We start from the raw sequence: 27,936 nt of genomic DNA on the forward strand, positions 1-27,936 counted from the left end.
TGACACAGAGAAAGCATGGCACTTATTTTATTCAAATCAAATTCATGAATCACTTTGATAATACCTATACCAACATCACATAACGTGAATCGTGTCTGATTGATAATCACATGATTGATAAAATGGTTGAGCTGTATTTCCTGCACTGAGCAGCTGGAGGGTGTTTTTGTAATAATTGGACAAACTCACATTCAAGATTAAAGGGTCAGACATTTGCTCTCCAATTCATGTACACTAGCCTGAACAGAAAATACACGTATATCAATGCATTTGATTCTCTTTAGCATATGGAACTACTCAATGGCAAAAGAAATTGCACAACAAATGCTGAGCAGCACATAAATCAACAAACATCTTTTTTCGTAGCCACAGGGAGAATCATAAACAGAAGCGTAGCACTTTATCATGGGTTTATCTGTTCTAAGTCTACAAACTCACTGCTCCACAGCCCAATTTCCACCACAGGGCCTGACACTGTTAGTCAGGGCTTTATTAGTTTCAATTAGGGAGAAAACCTTTAGAAAGCATGCTATGGTGGCAGTTAAATAATTTATACGATTTGCAAATGTACTATCTTTACCTGTCACAACAGGTGCAAGCGAAGACTTACATACGAGGCAAAGAGATGGCAGCATTTTGTGTGAAATTTTCATTCTTACCAGCACAATTTTACTTGTAAATGAATAAGAAGTTCTTTAAATACAACATTGCGAACACAATGACTCAGCAGTGGCTTCAACAGGCCCCAGGTGGTTACTGGCTCTGAAGGAAGGTCAGTCTTGCTTTGGTTTTAGTGGAACAATTGAAACAGGTATTTACAATCTATTGGAAGTAGCGGAGTTAACCCTTGTGAAAAACAAAACACACAAACATGACCACTGGTTCCTGTTTACTGTTGAGATAATAACTTACAAAGGAGAACCAAAGCCATGGCACTTCAGTGAGTCAAACACAAAAATCTGTGGAGCAGGTCCTGCTTTGCTTCAAGGGACAAAACCAGAGCTGGCTGGTCTGACTTGCACTGCCACAAGTCAAAGAAAAGGAGTGATAAGATCACATTAGCATTAAAAACAGTCTTTTCTGAAGTGGAATCACACATCTTAAGAGTTTCTGTTTGAACTATTGCATATTTGTACGGACAAAGACGCAGCATGTGCTAAATATCCATGGAACAGTATGAGTAAACTTACTCACTGCAATAGCAAAAATCTTTATCATACTATGCTATAAATCATATTGATGTGAAAAGTGGAACAGCAGTGGTACTAAACTGTGACTCTCTACAAGTTTTCTAATAAATAATGTTCCATTACTTGGAAAAAAAAAAAAAACATAGTGACATTGCATAAAACAACCCAAGGCACGCAGCTTTTCCCTTTGTTTACAGAGCAGTGCAAAGGCAGAAACGAAAGATCTATGACATTATCTACCTAATGCTTGGTCTGACAGTGTGTACTCATAGTGTGGGCCACAGCAGCCTGCTGAGAAGCTGGATGAGGTTGTGTCTTGACATCAACTGACATGTTGAAAGCTCCACTCAAAATAAAAAAAAAACAAAAAACAAAAGAAGCTTAGTGCAGGAACCGGATGCTCATTTTCTGTTCCACGTCCACCTTCTCCAAGACCTGAGAAAATAATCAAAACAGAATGAGTTTAGCCACAAAAATAACTGTCTGATGTTGTGGTTCTGTAATGTTTAACGGACACAGGATGGCAATGTCACAGCCAAAAACAATACATTTGGTAAATATTAACTCAAACACACAAAATATGAAACATAACCTTCGGAAAACCAGGGTTTGGTTTAAGAATTCATCCTGTGTATCTTGCTCTTACAGTAACTAAATAAGGATTCAAGTACTACTTTGTGCACATGCAGAGCCACCCTGACCTATGTCAAATGTGTCTAGTGGGGAATGTATTTTTTCATTTCTGTGGCCATTCCTGGTCTATAGTTTGTGTCCCACTGGGGCCTCCGATGCTAAAAATGTGCAGCATGTGCTCTTGGTAGTGGTACACTGTCAAAGCCTTCATGAAAAACACACTTCACATTTCATGTGTTATTGTTATTTAGTTTAGTACAAACACCGCAATGTTTTGCTTAAAAAGTACAGAACAGAGTTGAATAAGTAAGAACAGGAGAGCTGTATGTGTGAGGGGACAGATGCCCTCTGACCACAAAGCTTGCCTTGATGAATTCATTGAAGGAAATGGAGTTATCTCCGTTCGTGTCAGCCTCCTGGATGGTCCTATCAGCAATGCTGCCAAGCTGTTCATCCGAAATGTTTACACCAACCATCATCCTTAAAACCTGCAAAGAACAAACAGAAAGTCCCTTCATGGTTAATGAATACCAGTGAAAACAGTTCATGGTAAAGATTAAAGTTATGATGTTTTCCCAACTAATATCATGAATTGTTTTGAAAACAGTGTTAATGCTACAGGTATTTAAGCACTGCACAAGATAATTTGCAGGTATTTGAGTTAAATGGCAAGTAAACAGCAATCACATTTTACTAATTACATGACGATAAATAACAGTGAACACAAATTTCCTGAAAAACAGGCAAACAAACAGTACTCTGAGTTGCATGTGTCGAGTGTTACAGGCTCGTGCATCACATCAAGCAGGCGACACAGAAATGTTTTGCGCAAAACAGGAGATCTGTCTGAGTCATTTAACCCCGAGCTTATAGCAATTACAGGTCACACAATGTCACTGAAACCGAGATGGTTTCACAGAGGGACAACAAATAACATGGAGGGAGCAGAGAGGAAGACAAAATACAGGATATTAGACTGTCTGGGAAAGATAACCAGCAGTTAAGCAGGGATATCACATCATTATCAGCATATGGGCAAAGTCTTCTCATTGACATTGATATCCTTCTCTCTGTAGAGTACTTTGAAATAGATATTGCACAACAGCATTTCCTCCCTTGTTAAGCACAGAGTGAACAGCAAATATTTTCAGGAGGCAATAATGGATTTCCATGAAGAAAAGAAAAGACGCCTTTAAAATCTAATTATTCACCGTCGGGTTGATTTACCTATTGCGTGAAGGAGCTGTTTCCGCACAATGTGCTGTGACTCAGCGTCTTATTTACATGACAAACATGTCCACTCACCTGCAGCAGCTCATCCCGAGAGATTTTGTCATCTCTGTCCAGGTCGTACAGACGGAAAGCAACTGGAAAAATAAAAAAACATATAAGTCATAACAGACACAGTAAAGCCACATTATGAAATCCCTTGAATTTTCATGATAATGGTCACCAGCTCCGCCCGGACACGCCTACGTGACTGAGTTCTACACTCACAGAGCAGTTTGTTTGTCCTGCTGTTGAGTGGCTCAGAGGCAGTGGGGTTCTTGTTCTTCTCATTGTCTTCAATTGGTCTGAAGTGAGCCAAGGTCCGCATGAAGCCCCTGAAGTTTACCTGGTCCTCTCTAAAAACCACAGACCAACAAATTACATCAGGTAAAGAACTCACTATCACTTTCTGGATGTGGAACAGACACAAAATCACTAATTCTTTAGTGCTAGCTCAGGTTACCTTTATACAAGAAATAAACATTGGAAACACAATAAACGATGGAAACACAATGAAATTTCCAACTAGTCGTAACCTAACACCATTTTACCAAGTCAAACACTCTCCAGCTCTATTCTCAAGTTCCTCTGGAGCAAACAGGCCCAAACCAGAGCAACAAGAACACATCTGAAACCATTAAAAGCCACAGCTAGAATTACGACGCCTACACATCTGACTTTTTGGGATTTTAATGATACATCTGCGAACATCTGGTTTTCAACTTCCACACTGATAAAACAGCCAAACAACTGCCAAGTATACATAGAGAACCTGCGGTGCACAAAAACCCAAGTTGATTTTTTTTTCCTACACAGAATTGGCAGAACAGACCGAGCTTCGTAAGTCTGCAGTCAAGCAGCCACAGCTAAAAAGAATGATGGTCTGGTTCAGCTTTGCGGCAACTGTGACTCAAACACAACCTGCTCAAAACAAGATCTATCAAAGACTGGAGACCAATAACAGAGACAACTCACCCCTCAGGAAAGAACGCATTGATAATTCTGTCCCCCAGAGGATTAATGGCCAGCTCTGGGATCCTCTGGAAATCTTCTCGGCTGCAGACATCAGGAAATATGATGAAAGTGAAAACGCAACATGAAGTATTTTAAGACAGGACATCAAAGGAGAAATGGTCTATTTAGAAAATTACAATTCCCCACAGATTTTAGACTGTCATCAACTTTAAAAAGATATGACAGGCCATGTCTTCATCATCGTTTAAAAATCAGACAGACATTTGACTGCATATATGAGAACAGGAGAAGATGAAAGGAGGGAAAAAAATATGGCAAATAAACAATTCTGACTGTGAACAGATTGACTGGGGAAATCTGCAATTAGTTTCTGAAATTTTAAAAAGTTTATTGGTTCATCAGTAGGAACGAAGTTAGGCTGTTGATATATACGTTAAATGTGACCACTGTGGCAACTAATGAATGTTCACAAAGTCACCTTGGCCTTGAGTGAATGAGGCTGTACCTGTGCTGTGACTGAAAGAACTGGAGCAAGAACAAGTGGAGCCAAGAACTTGTTATGTGTAAACACAACATCTTTCAAAAGAATGACTTCTACGACACCCACGAAACTGTGCAGAGATTTTTTTTTTATTCTGTCCTTGGGAAACTGATCTGCAGATGAATCCTCTTTGCCAAGTCAACGGGCTGTGAGAGCATTTCAAACTAAAATTTGAGCAGCTTTAATGATTAGCCATTTCCTCACCTATTGCTTGTTCTGCCAAGACTATGGAAGAGTTAACTAGAAGTTAATCAAACACCAAAGAAATGTCACACTGAGGTCTCACTGAACACACAGTTCACTGAGACTCGCTGTGAAATCCATTTGAGAATTTTGCAAAACCTTGGCTGACAACTTTTATTTACATCACCTCCAACCTAATGAATTCTTATTCAAATGGTACATTCACAGAGTAAATATTGTTTTAAAGAACACTGCTCTGCCAAAATGCCCAACACCACATTAGTAAAATCTATTTACAATTAAGATGATCAAATCCATTTAAATAGAGTTAATATTTTTCCTTATTTCCTGTCTCTGTAATTGTCTTACTGGGTACTCTCGCCACAGTATGTCACAAAGTTCTATAGCTGATAATGATTTTAAAAGCAACTTTTCTCAAGGAAACTTGAGAAAACAGCCACTTCCATCAATAGCAACTCACAAAGCTGTGAGTGAAAAGGATCATTTATTAATGCCTTCATGATAAGCTGCAAACAGACTCTTTGGATCAGTGCTCACAAAAGCGAGGCTTTTATGTTATGGCTGGTTACCTGCCAAACTGCTGGGTAAATGAACCAAACTAATTACTCACATCTCCTGACTGGTGTTTAATGGGTTTATTTAGGTTACGTGATTGCTTACCTGAGGGTGCCATTTTCACCTTTATCCAAACTGGTGAAGCGGCTGTACAGGCGAGTTATCTGACTGTGGGAGACTGTGGGAGGGCAAGATACCAAAGAGACACACATTTTTACTACCAAATGACCAGAAGATAACAGATCAACACTGTTTTGGGCAAAATGACTTTTCACCTAAATACTAAGCCCCATTATACTACCAGAAGTCATCAGTAACAACGGTCATCTTCAGAGGTTTAATAAGGGGTCACAAGACACATTACTCTCTGATATATAGCGGAGTAAAAGCATAAAGGAGCAGAAAATGGAAATACTCATACTAAGTACAAATACCTAAAAACTGTACATAAGCGCAGTAGCTGCGTAAATGTATTTTGTCACTGTCCATCAGTTACAGAGCTGAGAGAGAGACAGAGGCTCAATATAAACCACACAATCAATGTTATTAACGCAACGTCCTCTTAGGCCATGTTTTGGGGATTTTACAGAGGAAACCAAAAGCTTTAAGTAACCGGTTAACTGCGATGAACGGCAATGTTCATGTTTAAGTACAGCAGCTGATGTTTCAGAGTCCTTATCACAGGAATTAGTCTGAGCTCCACTTACAGCCGGTCTCCTTCTTAATTTCTTCAATCTCCTCTTCTCGGAGTAACGTGGACGCTCTGGATCCCATGGTGAAACGTTAATGTGGGTTAAAACCGAGCAGAGTCGCTAGACCCCTTTTGCGCAACCAGAACAGCTGTGAAACAATCTCGACCCGGACCGACGTTAAAGTTAGCAAACAGGCTAACTTAGCGAGCTAAAACCTACTTCGTTCGCTGTGCTCGGTCTGATACGAAGGGGAAAAAAGCAGCCGGGAACTAGCACAGGCGTTTACTGTCCCCCTGTCGATCTAACTCCTCGAGAACTCTGTGTGCTATTACAGCGTTTCTCTGATCTGTATTTTCATGATACCGAGACGGGTTTCGGTCAGGTTGTCTTCCTGCTTTACGAAACAGGTGGGCAGGTACTGAACAAGGGCGCCTCCCTGCCAGGGCCGTCCCCCCGCGTAATTGGGTAGCAGCGTTTCCTGCCTGCTCGAAATTCGAAAACAATGTCTTATACATAATTATATTTCAAATCATAATACCACATAAGTGACTCTGTTAAACAAATGCATCTACTACTTGCAATTTAAAATAAAACTAGAGGCCATATACTTGAAAGTTCATAGCTTCCCTTCAGTCAAGCTAAAGAAAGGCGAGCCGCCCAGATGGGGACCATCCTGCTGGGGAGACCATATCAACCATAACAGTCAGTCAGTCGTTGAAAATATCAAAATTTACACAGAGCTCCAAAACTGACAAAATGTACTAAGAAGTCATTAAAACGCGAAAAGTATAACTCAATACATGGATAAATAATATTGTTAGATAATTAGAAGGGGGTTTACAAATAAATATATATTATGATTACTATGCAGTATTTGTTTAAACATTTTCTTATTTTTTTTCCTTTACCGTTTATCAGTTTAATAATAAATAAATAAATAAATAAATAAATCATAAAACACTCTGAAATCTAACAATTAATCATCATATTTAGGGATAAATAAATGCCCACCACCACAGCAATGAATGGGTTTATCATCAAATAATAAACATTAACCGCAAATTATTAAAAAAAAAAAAAAAAAAAAATCAAATCATTTAAATTCATATCTATTAATGAAGCCAAGCAGCAATTAGGACAACAAATTGCAAAAGATTCAAAGCCAAATATTATATGGTAAATAAAGAGTAGGTCAAATAATGAGAGGCCAGCTAGCACATATTAAATGAAGTGATAGAACAGTAAAAAGTGAGTCATAAAATAAGAAAAGACAAAGCCTCTCCCCCAAAACAAACAAAACAACAAACAAAATCACACCCTTATTAAACACAGCTCCATAGTTTTCATTTTTAATTCTAAGATTAAATCAACCACTAGATGTCATAATTTCATTATCTGACATTGTTTGATGCAGTCTTCTTGACATGTTGGTTTGTTATCTGAAGTGTGCTGTAAACCTGTCAGATAACACCCTCCTCTCACAGACAGTCAGTCCGACCTATGGACGCGGACTAAACATAAAGTGCAGCTGAGATTAATGGGAATGTCCACTTTGACCTGGGGGCACTAAAAGAGAGGTCAGTAAGTCTCCAAAGATATCATGGTTCATCATTCCTTTAGCGCCATCATCAGGTCAAACTTTCTGCAGGTTTAATTAATTAGCAAACTAGCAAACAGGTGCAAGTTAAATGAAACCCTGTTAGTAATATTAACAGGGTTATTCATATTGGTGGTTTTACATCTTATCACTAGTTGAAATTAAAGTCAAATCAATCTTTGCATTTCTGTCACTTAAACAAACTTTTTAACTTTGATAAAATCCAGTCACAAGAGAGCAGATGTCTCAGATCTATCATCTTGTAAAATGTATCAACAAGCTCACAGGTAGATCAAAATCCCTATAAAGCTGATGCAGGTTCATGTATAAGAGGCTGTGTGGGAGTGTAACCGTCTTTCAGGCAGAGGACTGTACACTTAAAAGGGTTTTGATCATAGGAAAAGACACTAAAGAAGAGTAAAAATGTGCAGTGAACACCCACAAGAGGCAAAAATATTGGAAAAACAAGTCTTTTTTTTTTTTGGTCTGTCAGATTTTATTTCAGAAGCCCTGTGTTCCAACAAAGTCTCCAGGTTCAATAAACATTCAATATTAAGTGGTATTCTTCCTTTACACATTCATGCAAGGCTTTGTGTACACAAATAAAGCTGAGAGCAGAACAAATTTACATGAATTTCATGTTATAATTATCTATTCTATGTGCTTAAAAAAAAAATCGGTACCAGTAAAACATCATCCATAAACTTTCTATCACAATGATAGTGCATTTCATCATAAAACAAGTTAAAAAAATTCTCAGTAAAATCAGAAACACAGGTTTAAAGTGTTATAGTGTGCTGATAAAACAATAACGTCAATTCCACATCACATTGATTCCTAAACAGTGCAACGGGAAGCATCGTCTTCTCAGGCCGACATGGAAGACGTAGTCTGATCTGAGACTTTAATGGATCTGTGGAAAGGCTTTTACTTGCTGAAATGACACACAGAGTCCATGGCCTGCTGGATGCTGCAGAGAGAAGCAAAACCAAATTACCTCTTAATTAGGATCAAATAACAGCAAAAAGATTAAAAAAAAAAACCCCACAAAATCTTTCAGAGGGGACAGTTCCTTTTCTATTTGTTTAACTGGGGTTAAACTGGTATTCTGGTAAACTGGGGTTAAACTGGTAGACGTTCCTAGAGCCCAAGGCTTCGTTTGTACAACCAATAGACTAAAACCCAAAGATATTCAGTGTCCAGTGGTGTCCTTTAAAAAACAAACAAATTCCTGAGAGCCTCCTGATCTGAATCACGACAACAGGTCACAAATATATATGATTATTTCAAAAATGCTGAGTAATTTCCTAAAACAGCTGGACACTCTAGTTTTATATATATATATATATATATATATATATATATATATATATATATATATATATATATATATATATATATATAGGCTTTGGTCACACCCACTTATCTTTTATAGACTAATAACTAAATTTTCCACTGCACAAACTAAAAACTTCCTCAAAGTTTATAAAGATGAAACATAAAGCATAAAAATACTGGTTTAAAAAAAGGATTTTTTTGAGTGGGAAGTAGACCATACCTGACTGCTGGATATCCTCTCTCACACAGGTTCACCAGAGCGTACAGATGCCTCAGAGCATATTCAAACTGAAACACAAAAGGAAATCACATGCCAACAGTGTCACCAGTGTCTGAGTTTTACTGTCTGTGATCCTATAAATGTTTATGACCAAAGTTTTATTTCCCCCTGTTGTATTCGTGGAACCTGAAATGTCAAAAAGTTCCCAGTAAAAAGAAAATTTTTCAGAATAAACCCACACAGATGCATGAAAGTAACAATGAGAATGAAAAACTTTCTCATTAGACTGACTGAGAGTTAAAAAAAAAACAAACAAAAAAAAAAACACCGCAGCATTTAAATGTAACTTCCTTTTCTGGTCAGAACAGCAGAGCGACTCTCAGGCATTTCATCATCATACTGTACCTTATCTAGTTTTGGTTTCACACTCATCTCTACCAGGGGGCGTTTGTCAGATGTAGTTACAGTTAACATGTCTGTCTGATATGTCTTTGATGTGGGCCAAGCTGGGGTCAACCATGGTGAACGGAGTAATAACAACACATTCTGTGTCACATGTATTAATGTGCATTTACTGTCTCATTTACTGTATGCTCACCTTCTTGATACAGGATTTTCTTTTATCTCTATTTAAATACAAATATAAAATATAGGGCAGCAACTAACAACGCTTTTCATCATCAATAAATCTTCTGATCATTTTCTTGACTGATTTATCACATATAATATTAAACAGAGAAGGGGTCTGAAAAATGACTAATTGATTAATCATTTTAACTCAACCAAAGTCACAAATCAGTTACATAAACTTTCACCTACATAAAATTTAGGAAAGAGAAGAAATTTTAAGAAATTTATATTTAACATTGTCCAATTCTGACTGTTCTCTGATCATCCAGGATAACAACTGGCCTCATGCACAAACCTTTAACCACGAACAGATTTGTACTTAAGTGACTCAGTGATTAAAGACAATTTGTGGCATTTATTACTTTTCTAGTGCTAAAGAACAAAATAAAAAAAATATGAGTTACTGGCAGTCGGCCTGTCTAAACTGGCTAAGCTTATGCAAATACAACCTTTTTCATAAAGACATGTTTACAGCACAGGTGTGTAAAAGCACAGGTGTAAATAATAAAATAAATGATGGCTGAACACATTGACAGAACAGGCTGCGTCTATGAGTGACAGTGTTTCTCCATACAATGAAGTCTATGTCTGCTGTGAAAAGGCCTATAGAACAGAACAGGTAGCCTTATAAAGCAATTTAAGCGCGTTGGTTTTGCTCATCATAACATCTTGATGGCGTGTACCTGCTCACGATCAGGGGCCACTTATCAGGTTGAAACAAGCAATTTGTGAAATACACATCTGTGCAGTGTGGGAGTGCTCAGAGCAAACCTCACAGAAAAAAAAAATTAGAATAAAAGAACAAACATGTTTTTACATGAGGCCTAATGAGTTAAGGCATAACACTTTAGAATCATGATGTGGGAATTGAAGCTTATCCTGCTCTTGCTGCTTACTGTCAGTCTCTGTGGATTAGTGTCAGCTGAATGCAAAAAGGTCGGTACCTGCTTATGAATAGCATGTGAAACAGATCTGGTATTTCCCCTTTTAAAAGCAGAACTAGACTCTTAATGTGACCATCAGCAACAGATGAACCCAGGCAAGACTGTGACCAAATCAACTATTACGCAACCAGCAATACTTTGAATTTGGACAGGACACCCACCCCCCGTGTTAGATTTAAATGAGAAGAAAGCAGCTGCGCAGCTCTACCTCAGTTTTGTGCCAGTTGAAGCAGTTGTGTTTGTAGTGGTCCACTGCAGCCTTGTAGCACTGATACTGGGACAGTTCAGCTTTGTCGTTGAGGACCTCCTCGGCCTTGAGCTTATTACCGGTCACTTTCTCGACCACTTGGTGCATAGTCTCAGCCATGGTCTCCCTGATCTGAACACACACACACACACACAGATTTACACACTGTGAGGAATCTGTAACGTGGGAAGCGTCACAGTAAATGTTCAGTTTGTGCAGTTAAACTCTGATTTGCTTTGGAATACGTGAACAATCATCCACAGAAGACCAGAAACATGCAAAGTTCTGTAGACAGGGAAAACACCAGTGGGTTTTGTTACTCTTTACCTTGAGGTGTGTGCTCATCTCCATCAGAAGGCCCCTTGCAACGCTGATCTCATTGGAGGCCATCAGCTTCCTCTTGAGGATGGCCAGAGGAACATCAGGGCTTGGTGTCAGATCCAGATTTGTGATTGGCTGCAGGGTCATTGGAGGAGCCGGTGGGCTGTCTGCTTTGTGTTTACCCTGAAATGCTATCACCTTCATGTGGCCCATTGTCTGTATAGAAAGTGAAAAACTCAAGATGAGCAACTGAATGCTGGCAGGAAAAAACAAGTTTTCTTCCTCACAGTTCCTCATGACTATTCTGCCCATGGTTAACATTTAAAATAAAACTGTACATCCCCTAAAATATTTCTTGGTTAGGTGAGACAAACTTGTCAGCAACAGACATAAAAACTTCCCAGTATCTGGTTCATAGTGGGTAGTTAACTGTACATTTTCTCTCCTCAACAGTGTTCATTCTTTTCTCTCACCTTGTTCCCATACTGCTGGACGTGGCTGGTGTTCGTGTGGTTCTTCACAATCTTGAACTGCTTCAGCAAAGTTTCTTTTGACAAGTCCTCCTGGAAACACAATGTCAGACAAACAAGTTGCTTTATAACGTAAGCCATGAAACATTTCCAAAAATGCTGTAATGATCTGTAAAATCATACATTTCACATCTATCACAAATTAAACACTGTGGTTGGTACTTTTTTCTGTTTTGTCTCGTTTTGATGAAATTAAAGTTTCTGTTTTGTGATGCTTATATACACACTGTAGGCCTATATGTGCCCTTACGTGTGTATGCAAACAACCCAGCTCTTATTCTGCAGATGAAAAAACAAACTGCTGCTGCTGGAAACTTTTACCACTTCCTTTTCCTGCCTATTTGATAACAGGTGTTTGGAGCAGCACGTAAACCTTTAATGGACAACATATGGTCAAAGTTACTATTGCACTATATCAGCAAGCAACAGTAAATTGCTCATGTATGCAATAAACTGTAAGTGCAAATAGTCTACACAAGTTAAAATGTCTAAAATGCTTTATCATTGCATGTAAAACCTGCGGAAAAGCAACTGAAATGTCGGATGAAGAAGAGATGAAGCACAGGATTGTTTTGAAGCGTCTGCTCAACTGTAATTGCTGAAAGGATTTAAAAGTTAGCTTTATCTTTAAGCCTAGTAGGCACTGAATCGTAGCGTGTCTGTAGATGCTGAAAATAGTTTAACCAATGGTTGACAACAGATGAAATGTCAGTCGATGTCTAAGCCAACAAAGCAGCTGAAGTCTCAGCTGCCGTGTAGGAGATGAAAGCTGTAGTTTGATGTTTCGGAAAATGTGCTTATTCGCATTCTAGAAGAGAGTTAGATGAGCCTGATAACATATCATGTCATATCTTACTTGTTTAACCTGTATAAAAACCAATAAACAAAACCCCCTGTAAAAACCACAACTTGTAATTTTTATGCCTGATTTTCCGCACAGATTAAACAAACAAGATATAACGTGTTAATTAATGAGCTTGAGAAGTGCTGTTACTATTGGACAGAACCAACTAGCTGTTTTCCTGTTTACAGTCTTTATGTTAAGCTAACTTGCCGCAGCCTTAATAGAGATATGAATAGTATCTGTCTTCTCATTTAACTCTCCCCTACACTGACAAAATGTCCAACTATTCCTTTACACTGATCTTTTAAAGAATAAGATATTAAAGCACTTTAACTGAAATTCAACACTCTGTGTGTTCACCAAGTAGCGGAATATGGCAAACAGTGATTAGACTTTTCATTTAAAGTTTCATAATTTCAACAAGATTAATTTTTTTAATGAAATGTAGTGATTTGGACACAGCAGGGCAAACACCACCCACCGCATCAGAGTCCTCCATCCAGTTAACGCTGTACCAGTCGCCCAGGTATGTTTCCCTCTGATCGTCATAGTAGCAGGCATAAGAGGACTCATGAGGGTTGGCTGCTGTGGTGGCGAACACTGGAAAACACAGAGACATCCTCATATTAGTGGGTGTAATAGTTCGGTAGAAGATTAGAATTTTCCAGCAGGCAAACCTTGACATGACTCACATGTCTGCTTGGCATAAACACTTCAAAAGACGACACTGGATTCTCGTAAGGACAGTTTGAAAACTCGAGGTAAAGTCATGATAAAAAGTCAAGATGTTTAGTGTCTCAGGTAGTCAATGAGACTGCAAAGGGATGTGTGTGAAAATGACAATGGGATGTAAAGCCATCTTGGTTACACCCAGTAAAATCAGAACAACTCCTGTGCACATCCTGTTATGTTCATCACATGAGGCCAAGCACATGACAGAGTGACTAGCCTCACAAATCACCAGAAGCAATAACGCTGACCTTAGCGTTTGACTAGACATGACAAAGAACTAAGAGTGACAAAACTGAAGTTGAGTCCACAAACCACAATGCTGTCTCAGTCTGTTCTTTTAATGACCAGGAATGTAAAAAAAAAAAAAAAAAGGCATAAGCCATTCAGCTTTCTAAGGAAATCACACAAGTTCATACTGTTGATTATTGGCAGGTTTTTTTTTTTTAAATTCAAAATCAAATGCAGGTGAAGTCAAAATGATCACAAAAAAAGTTCATGTTTTTGTTCATTGATTTAAGAGTTTTATTGATTGTGTTGGTTCGTTATCTGTTGGTTTTACTGGAAAGTCACTCTGATGAGGTAAAGTTCAACTCACCGTCAATGTCAGCAGGCAGCTTGTTCATCATTGACCCAGACTCACATGCCTCGATGTAGAACACCATCTGTGAGTGTATGTGTGTGTGTGTGTGAGAGAGAGAGAGAGAGAGAGAGAGAGAGAGAGAGAGAGAGAGAGAGAGAGAGAAAGAGAGAAGAGAGAGAGAGAGAGAAAGAGAGAAAGAGAGAGAGAGAGAGAGAGAGAGAAAAAGAGAGAGAGAGAGAGAGAGAGAGAGAGAGAGAGAGAGAGAGAGAGAGAGAGAGAATGTTTAATGGCAGAAAACAGGTCAAAAACAAGTGTTATGATCTGATCTTCCAGCACAGCTACATCGTCACCTGACTGGCTTCAATCACTGACCCACATACTGCAGGACATGTACACACACACACACACGTAGGCATGAAAATTGCTGCGTACCTTTTTGTATTTCTTATTTTCGCGCATGTATGTAATGGTTTCCTGAAGATCTTCAACATGGAGCTGCAGAGAGAGAGGGAAGACAATTTTACTTTTACTGTTTCAGTTCAGGTAAACCACCATGTTACACTTGTAGTACTTTGCACATCCAAATGGATTGTTCTTATAAACAGACACATATAAAGCGTATATACTACAGAAGTAGTTGTAACAGTTCTTACAGAAGTTACTTTATAGTCTTATTCACATAATCTTTAAAAACATTTCAAGTGATAACGAGGCCCTACTTAAGATGTTTCAGAGACTGTGTGGCTCTTGAACCTCTGCAAAATGTGATTGTCTATGCCCTCACTTCCATCCCTTTAAGGTGCCATTTAGAATATTAAAAAAACCATAAAGACACATGGCTGGTCTTGGGAAAGGCAGTTATCTGATAAATCAAGTTACGAAAAGTTAGTTTCTGGTTCCTTTTTTTGTGGTCAAGAACTAGAACTACTCTTATGTGTTTGCCACAGTAAGCTCATGGCATGAGTGAACATTAGCAGGAGCAGGATGTAAAAAGTGCTCACATCATCATTAGGAAAAGCCAGAATGCCAGGTGCCCCGTGGTCAGTGAAGTACACAAACACATGATCATTGGGGCCGCTGCCAAGACAAAGAGAGCGAGGTTAGGAAAAAAAAAACTTGATAAACCAGATCTTGTGTTGTTCTATTGTGAGGTGCCAGATTCACTACTCCGTCTCTTGCTTTGGTTTGTCACTTGCCTCTTCACCACTTTTCCAGAGCCACCTTTGATTTTTGAGGAGTCGCCCTTCAGCACGGCCAGGAAGTTTTCTGGGGTCACATCCTGCAGAAAAAACACCCAGTCAGAAGTCACGTCTCTTGCTTCTAACATTAAAGTCTCTTCAAACAGTCTGTCAAAGTGTCAGGAGAACTGCAGCTCTGATTTGCACTCTTGTACAAATATTTCACTCACATCCCCGGTGTAATCTTTAGGAACTCCCTTGTACACATCTGTGCCATTTGGCCTGTTGATCAATATCCCAGGGGTGGGGTTCCTGGGAAAAAAAATGATTCAGATTTACAGAGGGGAGTGCAAATGGCTGACAAAAAAACATGATGACAGCAGGGCAAAAAAATGTATGATTCACTGATCAGGTGAGAGCCATAAACTCCAATGGATTTCAGGTTTTTCCTCAACACAAAGCCGCTAAAGTTTATATAACTGCGGTGTTACAGTGCGACCATCATCTCCCGTCACAAAAATCAATACCTTGCAGGAAATCCAAGAAAAATGGAAAAAGCTTCCGCTATCAGTATCAGTGGGCATTGACTTTTACAGTCTTTATAAGAAGAAGTTGTGTGAGCTGCACGACTGTTTGTGATGTGATAATACAAGTTATTTATTAACTACAATCCAATACAAGCTGATAATGATGTCAGCAGTACAAGAGCGTGATACAAATATAAAGCAATCAATGTTGCATAACTTTTCTCTAAAACTTGACCTACATTATGTCAAGGTATTTTCAGACATGGATACATGTCAATACTGCCAGCAGTGAAATGTGCAGACTGTTAAAAACAGCAGAACAACACCGTAAAGTAAATCTTTTTTAGTTTCAGATCATTTGTCTGAATATACGAGACGTGAAGATGCCAACGAGAGATCTGACACTTATTGATTGGCATTTTTCACAACTGAGTAATAAAAACTAACTGACAGATTAATCAGTTATGAAAACGATTGTTAGTTGCAGCCCTGGTTAAGCAGTCTTGATCTAGACGTTCAATTAACCTTTTTCCATACATTGGAACAGGTTTGTAGGATTTAAGTAAAATCTAAGCTCCTAACATGCAGTAGCAAAGTGAAATATAGTATAAAAAGTTTAGGACTAAGAATGAATTAGTCAGACTGGGACACAAAAGGACAAGTCCATACTGAACCCAGCAACCATTACTGTCAAGTACAGGTAGTGTATTACTGTGAGTCACTGTGATCCTCACTCTGACTACCGCTCCTCCTCCATGTCAGTAACATAACTCCAAGTCAGAGTCCTGAAGGAGCACTTAAATTAGTTCCTTGTGACTCCTCTCAGTGGGTCTCTTTAACTCGGCCTGTTTACAATGCTGCCTGCTCTGACGATGTACGACACGGGGCTGACATGCCACAGCAACACAAGAAATGCCAACATAAGCGTGTGATTTTTCTCTGTCTGACAAATCCGACTGCAAGTTATTATTTTCATTATGGATCAGTCTGTCAAATATCTTCTTGACTGATGGTTGGATTCTGTGAAGATGTTTTTTCCACTACCTTTTTTTTTTCTTTTTACATTTCCTTGAGCTCTAAAGTTACTGATTAAAATCCGGAAATCATACAATCAAGCGTGTCATATAGCATTTACAAAACTTATGATTTTGTGTTCAAGATAATTACGGCTGAAAAGTATGTACGCATTCTACAGACTGGCAAAACAGGAAGAATATAGTGAAGAATTAACAACGTACAATGTTCTTTGTTTTTAAGTACTTCAGAGGAATGAAGAAGTCACTGTATCACAAAGACCAGCCTCACAGAAACAAAAACGCCAACTCACTCTTCATTCTGAGCCAAGTCATCGTACATCATAACCACTATCTGCTCATCCGGGATGCCGTTCCTGTGGACAATCTGGTAGGCATGGCAAGCATCAGCCTGAGAGGAAAAGAGAGCAATAAGTAGAGGTCAGCTGCACATTATCACAGTCTTTTTTTTTTCTTTTTTTTTTACAGCCTTTTAGGAGGCTGGAAAAAAACTCGGAAAGCATGCACTGTGAATGGGGAAGTGACTTATCTGAGGGTGAAGCAGATCTTATCAAAAACCAATGCGGATTATAGAAGAAAACAAGTGAGTCATGCACTTGGCAAGGTGACACTGTGGTTTCATGTAGCACTATCACGTACATTCCCTGTTCTACACCTCTCACCTGGTGTCGGTAGTTGTACCAGCCGTTGGAGCCGGCTACGATAACCACCCAGTTTTTCCCACTGTCTGGCTCCTGGGAAGGAAAGGCATTCACCAGCCCGAGACTAAGGCCGAGCAGGGCTAAGAGGACCGACCGATACATCTCCTCGCCTTCTGTGGGGACTCCTGGAGGGATGACAGGGAGAACAAAATCTCTCCTCAACAAACCTACTCTTAGAATAAATTTATGTGTAGTGGCTGGACCGTGAGGTGGCACCGAACAACGACAAATCGTCAGAAAAACAGCACTAACATGCCACCTGACAGCCTGGATGTCACGTGATGATGGTATTCATTCACTGGAACCTCGCTAGCTGGTAGCACAACAAGCTAACAAAACGAGTAACTTTTCAACAGCAGAGAATGTGACAGAGCTAAAAACGCGCACACGCAGCATAAATTCTGACAAAAACCCGACAAAGACAAGAGACTTTTTTTTTACCTTTTCTTTTGTGTTGTTGTACAGTGGGAGAAGGGCACAGCGACGAACCAACTACATGAACATCCTTGCCTGGAGTCGGTGGGACAGTTATATATGACGTCGGGAAAACCGTTGGTAGGAATTCTCGCTCAGCAGCCAATCAGAAGACGCGTGGGCGGGGCTTCACTGTAAACGGTCATGTGATTTGAAGAGCAATAACAAGCATGAACCTGTTTATCGCTGTTGCGAAAAGTAGACTTCCAGTGAATTGCGATTTCTTAGAAAATATGTCAGTTATACACCATTAATAAGAACAACTTTGAAAAGCAAACGAACATATTGTACTGTATATAGTTTATGCCGTGTATATAGAGTTCAATAACAACTGACTGGAAATGAGTCGTTTTAATCTAACTAGTACCCAAGTGTGGGATAATCTAGTAATAGTAATTTATTTGTATTTACAGCACTGTTATTGTAATATGATTGATATTATCTAAATTATAATATGCTAAAAACAATAAAAATGGTGACACTAAGAAATATACACATACAGTCTAACAGTTTTAAAAAGGACTAATGGAAAATCATGTGCCAGATTTGAATGCAGGTTCTTCACACATGAACAGTATTTGGCATCAGTTTTGTCTCATGTTATACAACAGCCATTCTTTATAGGGTATTAAAATGGGCACAGTGAAACTATCATATGATTTACTCTTCCATAAACGCCACAGAAACCACAGCAATGTTTTTTTCATAAAATCCCTTATCACTTCCCCGCACCTGCTCATCACAAGTTTCATTTTAAAGTTCTTCTGTCATGTCTGTGCTGATGACTCAGCTTCTGCTTCATCAGCTGTAAAATCAAGCTCCAATGCTTGTGTTTTCTTTAGTTTAATCTGTTAGACATCAAAAATGACTTGGAGGGATCAATAAAATGATGCATAAACAACCAGAGGAGGCACATTAAAGATGTCAGCAATAAATCAAACTTTTATTTCTCCATATAGAAAAGAATTAAGTTAAATAGTGAAACGGTCCATCAAAAATCTGGCATCTTGTTTTCAACCAATGGTCCTTAATACATTAACCTTTGTCCCAAAATGAAGAAGAAAAAAAAGGATGTAACAAAGTGTAAATACCATGTTCACAGTAATAAATATTGAAAACAAAATCTTTTATACATTTACATTATATATATATATTTGTGTAAATATATATATATTATATAGATATAGATATAATCATATACAGTAAAAAGTTATTTTCAAGTTTATCAAACATAAAATTGTAAAATAAAAATGGCTGAAAACAGGATGATGATTGCATTTTTTTCATTCCCAAGGCATCGATAACCATGGCCATTCAGTCTGTAATAAATAAAATGTGATATTGTCTAAAGATTGTAGTGCATCACTGTAAATTAAACAACATAAATTGTAGTGCAAGTTCTTTTTTTTCTTTGCGTAAAGTAATCTTGCAAATTTCAAACTAATCAAAACGGAATGACAACAATGAAACAGAGAAATTCGTTGAGCACAGCACCGTCAAGTCTCTGACATCAATCTGTTCTGCACCGCAACTTTCTCTGTCGTCTTGGCAGCAAAAAAAAAAAAGCTTTCATGTGTGTGAAACCATGGCAGATATTCAATGCCAGGCTTATTTGGCAAGTCATTAAAAGACAAACAAAACACAAAAAAAATCATCTCCAAACGCTTGTTACTCTCAACTCTGTCAGAATTGCCAACAAAATAGTCAATGAAATGCATAGAAATTAATTACCAGTAGCAAGAACTAACTTAACTTAAGGGTTGTTTACTGTCATGCAGCATTTCTGAGATGCAAAGCAAGGCAGATACTGTGGATGTATGTGGATGCAGTAAAGGATGTTGGATGAATGTATGCTCTGCCTCTGCTTGCACGTTTCCCTGGCTTCCTTTCCCCCTCGGTGATGAGGAACGGGAGAGGGGGGAGGGCTCCCGTTTCCTGTTTGTCTGCAGGCTCCTGCATCCTGCTGAAAGCCAGAGAGGTCTGGCTTCATTTTCACACGAGTGTGTGTGTGTGTGTGTGCATGTGTGTGTGTGCGATGTGTGTGCTTGCTTGTCTCAAACCTCTGCACCCAACTCAATGATCCCAGTCTCAATAATGGGCACTAGCTTATCTTCCACCTGTACCAGCAGGATGGTCTTGTCGATATGGGAGCGATTGGCTGGGTCTCGACTACAAGGCACCCACCGGTGAATCACCTGCAGAGGGCAACAGAGGAGGCAGCTCTGTGAGAGGAAGCATCCAATCAAATTTATGAAGCGTTTATTGCAGAGCAAGTAGGTCACAGAGGGTGTTAGAGGCCAAAAAATGGGACACAAGTACAAACAAGATAATCATAGCAAAATCACATTTATAGCATATGAGGTCAGAGACTGTGTGAGTACTTGTTGGTGTCTGAGCTGAATGAATGTGACAAACAGCTGTCCATGTATTATAAGAAAAGATAAACCTGGTGATACTGTTGCATTAACAACTGTTAGAAAGTACTTACATGTCCTTCCATGCCCTCTAAAGGGCTCCAGTCCCTCCAGCAGGTGCGTCCTGCCCTCAGTCTCATGGTCTCGTCAGGCCAGTGCAGCTCCTTCCTCTTTGATAAGTTGATGTTCTCCAGCACCTGACTCACATCCACAATCTGGACCAAATTACGGAACCAACAACAACGAAATTATACATCACAGCAGGACTGAGGGTTGTTATTATTATAAAGAGATGACTGATGTACAAATATAGTTTATAAGGTCAAACTCAGGGGTGTGGTTGCAAGTGCAGATGGTTTATCCATTAACCTTAGTCCTGAAACCTTAATTCAGGACGTTCTTGTAGCCTTGTGATTAAGATGACAAGAACCCAAGGCAACAGAACAAAGTTCTACCTCTTATTTATTTATTATAATTTCAACAGAGTAGTAATATAATTTCAGAGTTAAACATGGAGGAAATACTAAAACAATATAAATGGCCCATATTTAGATTGTACGCATAAAAAGAATTTGTGAAGACTGTTGCAAATTATTTTTTTTAGTATCAGTTTTTATCGGTCAGTGAGCTAAAGATCTGAGACAGGGAGGTTAAACTGACACACTGAACTGAGGGAACTGATGTAGATTAATGCAACTATGTGAATCCTCTTTTTGTTTTCTGGATGCGATTTCATTCCAGCGTATTTCTCCATAACCTGCACCAACCTGTACTCTGTAGGAGATGTCATCTCTGCGCACGGTGGAGACGGTGGGGTTGTGTTGCTGCGGGTGGTGATGGTGGTGGTGATGCTGGCTGAGGGGATCTGTCACGGTGCTGCACAGGCCATCGTTTCCCAGAAGGCCCACCAGCGTGTGGCGTTTGCAGGGAGGGATGCTGTGGCTGGACAGGGAGGCGGAAGGGCCGGTGGGGTCGGAGGTAGAACCCAGCCGGAGCTGCAGGGAGGTGGGGAGTGTGCGCAGAGACAACTGGCTGGTGGAGGAGCGTCGGCAGGGCTCCAAGCCTGTGGTGGAGGTGCGCAGGGAGGAGTGACGGCTACTGCTGTAGCGGTACGAGGATGACTGGCTGGCAACAGAGGCTCGGGCAGGAGAGTGGCGTACCAGACCCGACTGAACGGACTGGGAACTGTGACTGGTGCCTTACCACAGGGAGGAGGAGGAGACCACATGAAAAATATGCTCAAAGTTTGGAGACTTGGATTGGAGACAAATATAAAAAAGAAGAGTCAAAAGAGTCAAAACTGTTGCAGTAGAGGGCAAGATGATCATGGATTTTAGTACCGAGTATGGGTCAAGCTCCTAGAACACTGGATCCTACATTTCCCATAATGCAACTCAAAAGTCTCTTAAATTAGACTTTTCCTGGCTATTAAATACCTTAAAGCTTTCAAACTACACATCTCAAGTTCATAACAGAAGCCTCATTTCAAATCTTAACATCTCAACTCCAGCCCAAGATGACCTTGCTGAAATCAATCTGCTCCAGAGCTACTGAATACAAAACACAACCGTTTCTGTGCAGTGCTGTATATCATTTTTAAGGGCAGCTCCAGTGAAATTTCGACCTATGCTGAGTTGAACACAAAAAGTATTCTTAATATGAGTAGTTGTCAGAGTAGTTCTTACCAAGAGGGTGCGGCTGGTATGAGTAAGGGGGGGCGGGTCCAGAGGTCCCACCCTGTGACACTGAGCTCTGCTGGGAGTCCCCACCTGTCCCATTCCCACTGCCACATGACAGCCCCCCTGCATCTGAATCCTCAATGTTCCCTCCACTGTTACAGCCTGCACCACAGCCTTTTCGTAACCTATGAGGGAAAATATAAATATTATGTTTTAACTAGAGTCAGATTAACCTAAAAATATCAAAGGAAAAGATGAATGAAATATACAGGGGGGACCTGACCAAGGAAGGAAAACGTTTATGTTTGTGATCACCACGCAACTATAGCAGAATTACAAACCTGTGCCAGGTGCTGACAACAAAGTTACGGATATTTCCAATGCTGATGGGGCCTCCCAGGATGTGTCCAAGCTGGGGGTGTGAGTTGCAGTAGGAGGTGGTCAATGGAGATACGTAGATTGGATAACCGATGGGCTGGTCACACGAAGAATTGATCATGTTGCGTAGAGCCTGCTTGGCATTCTGGATGCTCCCGCGCTCTGGGTTTCTGTTTCTCAGGAACACCAACTCCTGCTGCTGCCCTGCCCAAAGACCTCGAACACATTCTTTATTCACCTGCAGCACAGGAGGCAAGTTCTTATTAAATATTGTGTCTTAGAACTAATGGCGATCAATGAGTCAGAGTTTTAAAATCTGTTGTAGAGCCCACCTTGATGACTCGGAAGCTGAGGTATCGTCGATTGAGCATAATGATTTTGTACTCGTTGGTGCCTTCGTCGAGAACGTGGCGCAGGGCGAGGAGTGATGGTGCGTTGGACAGCACAGCGCTCCTCCAGGCTGGGTCGCCCTCATGAGCGATGACGAGGTTCTGCTGGTGGGAGGAGATGGCCTCGAAAAGAACCGCCGGCTCATCGTACTCATCGGGGGATGTGAAGTGGTCCTGACAAAGAGTGGACATGAATTTTATCACACTCCAAGTTTAACCCTGAGAACGAGGCTAAAGGCAATGTCATTTGGTACTGACAACATGACACCTGCGGAGTCTCACCTGGTGTAATTTGAGAGACATTCGGATTCCAGGAACCACGACTTTCCTGAGCAGTTCCATGTCCGCGAAGATCCACTCATCTCGCACTGAAGAGATGCGGAAATCTCCCTTAAATAATGCATGAAGTCCATAAAGGAAAGATTCCAGATTGCTGTGATGGAAAGAAAAGAGCAGAGACCTGTACGCATTACTCAAAAGGTGACTAAAACTGTTTATCCACAGCACAGACAGAAAGGAGAGGAGGAAAGAAAACACCTTAAATGTATGAGCATGCTGAGCAGACTGTCTTTTTTTGCACTATTCATTTGTCTTATATATTATACTTTTTTGTCCTATTGCTGGTCTGTTTCATATTTGCTTGTATGTCCTACATAAGTGAACTACATCTAAGTACCTAAAGTACTATAAAAGGTTGACTTATTATGAGGAAGATTACTGAATAACCTGGACATATGATGGGCTGCTGTTCCCAAAGCTCTCCTTCCCAGCACACACAGGCCGAAGCAGAGCAGCACCAGAGCTGAGTCTTTCTCACTGTCCAGTGGCTACAGACAAAGCAGCGACAAGAAAGATTCATGAAAATCAAACTTCTGTGAAGCACATAGGATCCTTAGAGCCAAAATCATCCCTGTAAACTAAATAGATATACTGTATAATGTATACATAGCTGAATAAGTGCAATGTGTTTTGGTGTCTGTGAGACTAGGGGAACAATAATCCAGCTTTACCTTGGCTCTTCGAGAATTGCAGTACTGGATCCAGCTCAGGTAGACCCCGCAGAAACTGTCCCTGGAGATGCCTGCGAGCCGATGGTCATAGTCCTCGTCAATGTTGGGATTGAAGGTGGGATCGAGGTCGACATAGTTCCTCTCACCACATCCTCGCAGGCCATCTTTCATGGTCTCATTAGCCAGCCACTCTTCCAGTTTGGGGGAGGCGATCACATAGTAGATAATACCCTGAGACCAGAGAGAGACAAAGCATTGTATTCATGCATAAATCACATAAATGTGCATCTGCTCTTTAAACAGTCCAGTGACACCACGCTAACCTTGACGTAGTAGGTGGTGAGGATGCGTCGTAGATCGAACACCTGCAGCATGGACGCGGCACTGTTATCAGTGATGCTGTAGCCCTCTAGCACATATTTGGTAACCAGCACCTCCCAGGCCAGCCAGCGCTGCCCAAAGGCAGCATTAAAGGACAGAATGTGAGGCAGGTGGCCCGGCTCACAGCAGCAGCAGCCCTCATCTTCCTCCACCCCCTCAGTGATGGCCTCCACCTCCCTCTGCTGGCAGTAAGTTCCTGAGGAGTAGAAATCAACAGGTTCAGTGTCTCCAGTCCTGTTAAAAGTTCACAGTGTGTCACAGGTTTGTTGTGTAGAAGCACTGTCGGCTGAGCTACACAAAATAATGCTGATAAAGCACACACAGGTGGTTTTCACAGAAAGATAAAGCACGCCTGGACTGGCTACTACGGTGAAACCCTTTCACAAATGGAAAATGCTGAGAAACTGGTCCAGACTTTGGTCTAATACCTTGCAAATAATTGACTGAATTGAGGTTTGGTTTAACCTCCTCAAGAAAACAGGCGGTAGAGTTTTATTAACCACTGGACAAATAAAATGATGATAAGATGCCTGCCTGTTCTGTTTTCTGAAAACCTGCATATATTTGACTTCCACACATTGGTTCATTAGTAATTTAAGGGGCTCTGGTGGAAGCGAGTCGTCACCAGACTTCTGACAGATTTGGTGCTATGTTTTTCCATCTGTGCCACGTGTTCTCGTCTCACCTCTGAACTCCAGCCCTCGCAGCTGAAAGGTGACAAGGCCATTGCCAATCTCTATAAGGTGCACCAGAGCGTTCAGGTAATCGGAGGCCAGGATAAAACAATCCCCAGTGCTGAAGTTTCCCCAGCGGCCCAGGAGGAGGTCTCCACACAGGCTGTGCTGCAGGGAGCGAGTAAGGTGCTCATAGAAGATGGAGTTCAAGTTGTTGTCATCAGAGCCTGAAGAGGGAAATTAGAAATTACAAAAACATTGCAAACGATTACAGCATTTTAAGGCACTGGCATCCCTGGGATAGACTGAGGGTTTAAAGCTTTCTCTTGTAAAAACATACTTGTTCTAAATCACATAGCAGGACTTAGATAAGAGCACTGAGTCGCCCAATTTGTCTCAATGATAAACAAATAGCTGAAGGAAGTGAGGAATTATTACAACTTAAGAGTAACAGTGCAAAGAACAGTTTATGTTGGCATAACAAACTGTAATGGGAGATTTAACTTGAATATTATGTCCTCACCTGGATTTCTGTCCAGCTGAGAGGCCAGCCGAGTGTTAGAGTGATCCACTCTCTTGGTGCTGGAAAAAAAAAGAAAAAGAATATTAAAAATCACACATTTCAAAAGCACAGTCACAGAAACTGTATTAGATTTGAATGTGGAATAGCATTTTAAATTTCTTTTTCCCTACTTGTAGTCTCTCTCCCAGAACTTGACAGGGCGGACATAGGAAGTGATGAAGATGGCGCTGCCCAGGAAAGGGTTGAGGGGAGTGGAGAAGACTGCTGACACTACAGCCTGGACAAACAGCATGGCAGAGTCTGGAGAGCCTCAGGTCAAGGAGAACTTGAAAAATGTGCACGCTGCTCTGATGTGCTGTCTGTGTATTTGAGAGGCGCTTGATGAAATATTACACATTTAGATACACTTACGATACCATTTCCAGCACATTTCACTATAGTTTAATCTAATCAAACACCAACTGTGAGTCAACATAAAAACTTGCCATTATCAGCTTCGCAAAGGCAGGATTTACAACAGCGCTGTAGCAGTGCATGTGCACACTGTACAGTATACGCTGTGATAAAAGACGGCAGTGAAAGGATACGAGGCACGGCAAAGGGCTGAGCAAAGGCGTGGAAAGCTGAGCCCCATGTGATCTGCCACGGGGCGATGTAGGTGTAGACAAAGTGCAGCTTGTAGAACAGCTCCCACAACTGTACAAAAACAAAGGGAGAGTACATCAAAAAGGAGACGCAGTGAAGACGTGGAGGCCTTCAAGTACCACTTCCTTTAACTGCATTATAAAAGTAGTCATAATTTGCCATGACCTGTACAAAATAACTGGGCAGTATGAATTATTTTAATGAAACTATAATAAATGATATGATATGTATGATATATTTTAGAAGACTTTTAAGACATGTAGAATGTCTCTTGTACAAAATAAGAACAATGAAAGTTGTACAGCTCATTATATACTCCTCTTCTTACCTTGCTGAAAACAATGGACATGAGGAAAAGGTCGAGCAGCAGTGTCTCTGACAGATGACGGTAGTCGAAGGTGAAGAAAAGGACGGTGAAAAGGATCGTCACATACTGGTAGGTAGGACTGCTGTAAGACGAACGAAGCAGCTTCAGGCCTGCCACTGTGATCATCAGAGCTCCGACCCTGGAGGACGTTTTAAAAAAGAAAAACAGTCGATCAGAGGCCAGTTGTAAGCTGTTGTACAAAACAACAAATTGTAGCTTCTAGTCTTTATGGTAAGCTAAGCTATCTCGTTGCTGGTTCTAGCTTCATATTAAACTTACAGACGAGAGTGAGGTATGAATCTCTTTACAAGAAAGCAAGTAAGTGTATTTCCAAAAATGTCAAACTATTCCTTTAAACATTTCAAAGGCTTGTGTTTTCAGACTATGAAATAACAGTCAGGTAGAAATATTGTTAAATATGCTAGAAAAGAACATGATCAGCCTCTTTAGATTATATTAAGTTATACATTTAGAGAAAATACAGAATAACAGAAATATTAGGAATAAGATAAAAAGATGTTGGAGGACTCACTCTGTATCAAGCCTCTTTGGGCTGGCGAGTTCTCTGGCGCTGCCACTCAGCTCATTAAGAATGACGAGAGGATAGAGAACATTCTTTTCCACAAACAGGAGCCACACATGAAGCTTTTCAAACCACATCACGTGAGCCGCATCTGACAAAACGGAAGTTATGAGAAATTATTGTAATTCTTGTCCCTCTAGTCAAAAATAATTATAAAATACAATGTAGACACACTACATGCACTGTGAAGAAGTAAATAAAACAGAGACTGACAGAAAAACGTTTTTCAATCTGCATTTGGCTGATCAAAGGAAAAAAAAACACATTAAAAATAGCTTTTAGATTTTTTTAGGCCTGATTAAAAGACAAAGTAGTGATGCCAACTCACCCCTGACTTCAAACTGATAGTACTCCTTTGTTTTCAGCAGAGGGTGAGAGAAGCAGTACCAGGGCAGCTGCTTGCGGACTTGAGGCAACAGGTAGTGGGTGAGCAACCCCACAGTCCCCAGCAGAGCATACAGGACATAACTGAGGAAGGGCTGAGGGTCACAGAGACAGTGAAAATGAATACTTATACTCACTAAGCATCTTCCTACATGCATAAGAACGCCCACAAAAAGGCTCAGCATTTCAGTGATAAGAACATATTCTTCCATACCTGCAGTGCAATGAACACTGTGCTGACATGGATGGCAAAGTAAAGGACAGCAATGACCACACAGACGATCAGGTCAGACTGCAGACGTTCATTCTATAAGAGGAAACATGGCACACCAGATCAGCTGTAACAACGGTAATTGTGTATATGACGATCTTAAATGACCATTCTTCTAGTAATTATCCAGTCCTGGCTTTAATTAGGTGACGGATGAAGGTCAACTCACCACTGAGCCTCTCAGCTTCTCAGGTAGAGGATCCTGTACTTCTGACAAAGGGTCCTCTGGGTTTTTGTCTTTTAAATTGGGCAAAATCTTGGACTGTATCAGCGAGCTGTAAA

At 40.3% G+C, this 27,936-nt stretch overlaps 3 protein-coding genes across 8 annotated transcripts in view; all 3 read right to left on the reverse strand.

Moving 5' to 3' along the window:
- Window positions 1–13: 13 nt before the first annotated feature.
- Window positions 14–6,461, reverse strand: chp1 (calcineurin-like EF-hand protein 1). The gene is made up of 7 exons (XM_041060800.1): window positions 6,075–6,461; window positions 5,473–5,545; window positions 4,068–4,148; window positions 3,321–3,448; window positions 3,129–3,190; window positions 2,189–2,311; window positions 14–1,625 (listed from the first exon to the last, which is right to left on the reverse strand). Exons 1-7 carry the CDS (start codon window positions 6,139–6,141, stop codon window positions 1,572–1,574), a joined length of 588 nt encoding a protein of 195 aa, XP_040916734.1. The 5' UTR covers window positions 6,142–6,461; the 3' UTR covers window positions 14–1,571.
- A 1,666-nt stretch (window positions 6,462–8,127) lies between these two features.
- lgmn (legumain) lies at window positions 8,128–18,019 on the reverse strand. The gene is made up of 14 exons (XM_041060033.1): window positions 17,924–18,019; window positions 17,444–17,607; window positions 17,075–17,172; window positions 15,451–15,532; window positions 15,239–15,321; window positions 15,044–15,119; window positions 14,475–14,537; window positions 14,058–14,124; window positions 13,212–13,330; window positions 11,830–11,919; window positions 11,363–11,572; window positions 10,997–11,167; window positions 9,215–9,282; window positions 8,128–8,626 (listed from the first exon to the last, which is right to left on the reverse strand). The coding sequence occupies exons 2-14, from the start codon at window positions 17,582–17,584 to the stop codon at window positions 8,584–8,586; spliced, it is 1,311 nt and encodes a 436-aa protein (XP_040915967.1). The 5' UTR covers window positions 17,585–17,607; window positions 17,924–18,019; the 3' UTR covers window positions 8,128–8,583.
- Window positions 18,020–18,877: 858 nt separating this feature from the next.
- The window catches only part of pcnx1 (pecanex 1), a 30,740-nt gene continuing 21,681 nt past the window's right edge, over window positions 18,878–27,936 (reverse strand). For 3 of the 6 annotated variants that reach the window (XM_041060032.1, XM_041060030.1, XM_041060029.1), the window contains 19 exons: window positions 27,824–27,929; window positions 27,598–27,690; window positions 27,328–27,478; window positions 26,949–27,090; window positions 26,378–26,555; window positions 25,992–26,100; window positions 25,575–25,704; window positions 25,405–25,463; window positions 24,893–25,108; window positions 24,150–24,403; window positions 23,827–24,057; window positions 23,543–23,643; window positions 23,099–23,249; window positions 22,760–22,990; window positions 22,391–22,665; window positions 22,056–22,234; window positions 21,138–21,568; window positions 20,445–20,585; window positions 18,878–20,151 (listed from right to left, as the gene is read on the reverse strand). In XM_041060032.1, coding sequence (XP_040915966.1) covers window positions 20,011–20,151; window positions 20,445–20,585; window positions 21,138–21,568; window positions 22,056–22,234; window positions 22,391–22,665; window positions 22,760–22,990; window positions 23,099–23,249; window positions 23,543–23,643; window positions 23,827–24,057; window positions 24,150–24,403; window positions 24,893–25,108; window positions 25,405–25,463; window positions 25,575–25,704; window positions 25,992–26,100; window positions 26,378–26,555; window positions 26,949–27,090; window positions 27,328–27,478; window positions 27,598–27,690; window positions 27,824–27,929 — 3,319 coding nt within the window. In that variant the 3' untranslated portion in view covers window positions 18,878–20,010. Of the gene's footprint in view, window positions 20,152–20,444; window positions 20,586–21,137; window positions 21,569–22,055; window positions 22,235–22,390; window positions 22,666–22,759; window positions 22,991–23,098; window positions 23,277–23,542; window positions 23,644–23,826; window positions 24,058–24,149; window positions 24,404–24,892; window positions 25,109–25,404; window positions 25,464–25,574; window positions 25,705–25,991; window positions 26,101–26,377; window positions 26,556–26,948; window positions 27,091–27,327; window positions 27,479–27,597; window positions 27,691–27,823; window positions 27,930–27,936 lie in introns of all 6 variants that reach the window. The other 3 variants (XM_041060031.1, XM_041060028.1, XM_041060026.1) reach the window with 1 other exon arrangement.

This window comes from Toxotes jaculatrix, chromosome 17 (assembly GCF_017976425.1).
Source record: "Toxotes jaculatrix isolate fToxJac2 chromosome 17, fToxJac2.pri, whole genome shotgun sequence".
NCBI classification, from domain to species: domain Eukaryota; kingdom Metazoa; phylum Chordata; class Actinopteri; family Toxotidae; genus Toxotes; species Toxotes jaculatrix.

Excerpts from the sequence above, each read along its gene's own strand:
- chp1 (XM_041060800.1), bottom strand. The coding sequence starts at position 6,141 with ATGGGATCCAGAGCGTCCACGTTACTCCGAGAAGAGGAGATTGAAGAA. Across the intron at positions 2,312-3,128 it reads CTCGGGATGAGCTGCTGCAG|GTTTTAAGGATGATGGTTGG; the intron begins GTGAGTGGACAT and ends TGTTCTTTGCAG. Across the intron at positions 1,626-2,188 it reads CCTTCAATGAATTCATCAAG|GTCTTGGAGAAGGTGGACGT; the intron begins GCAAGCTTTGTG and ends TTATTTTCTCAG.
- lgmn (XM_041060033.1), bottom strand. The coding sequence starts at position 17,584 with ATGTATCGGTCGGTCCTCTTAGCCCTGCTCGGCCTTAGTCTCGGGCTG. Across the intron at positions 15,322-15,450 it reads CTAAAGATTACACCGGGGAT|GATGTGACCCCAGAAAACTT; the intron begins GTGAGTGAAATA and ends TTTTTTCTGCAG. Across the intron at positions 11,573-11,829 it reads TCCAGCAGTATGGGAACAAG|ACAATGGGCCACATGAAGGT; the intron begins GTGAGAGAAAAG and ends CTTTCTATACAG.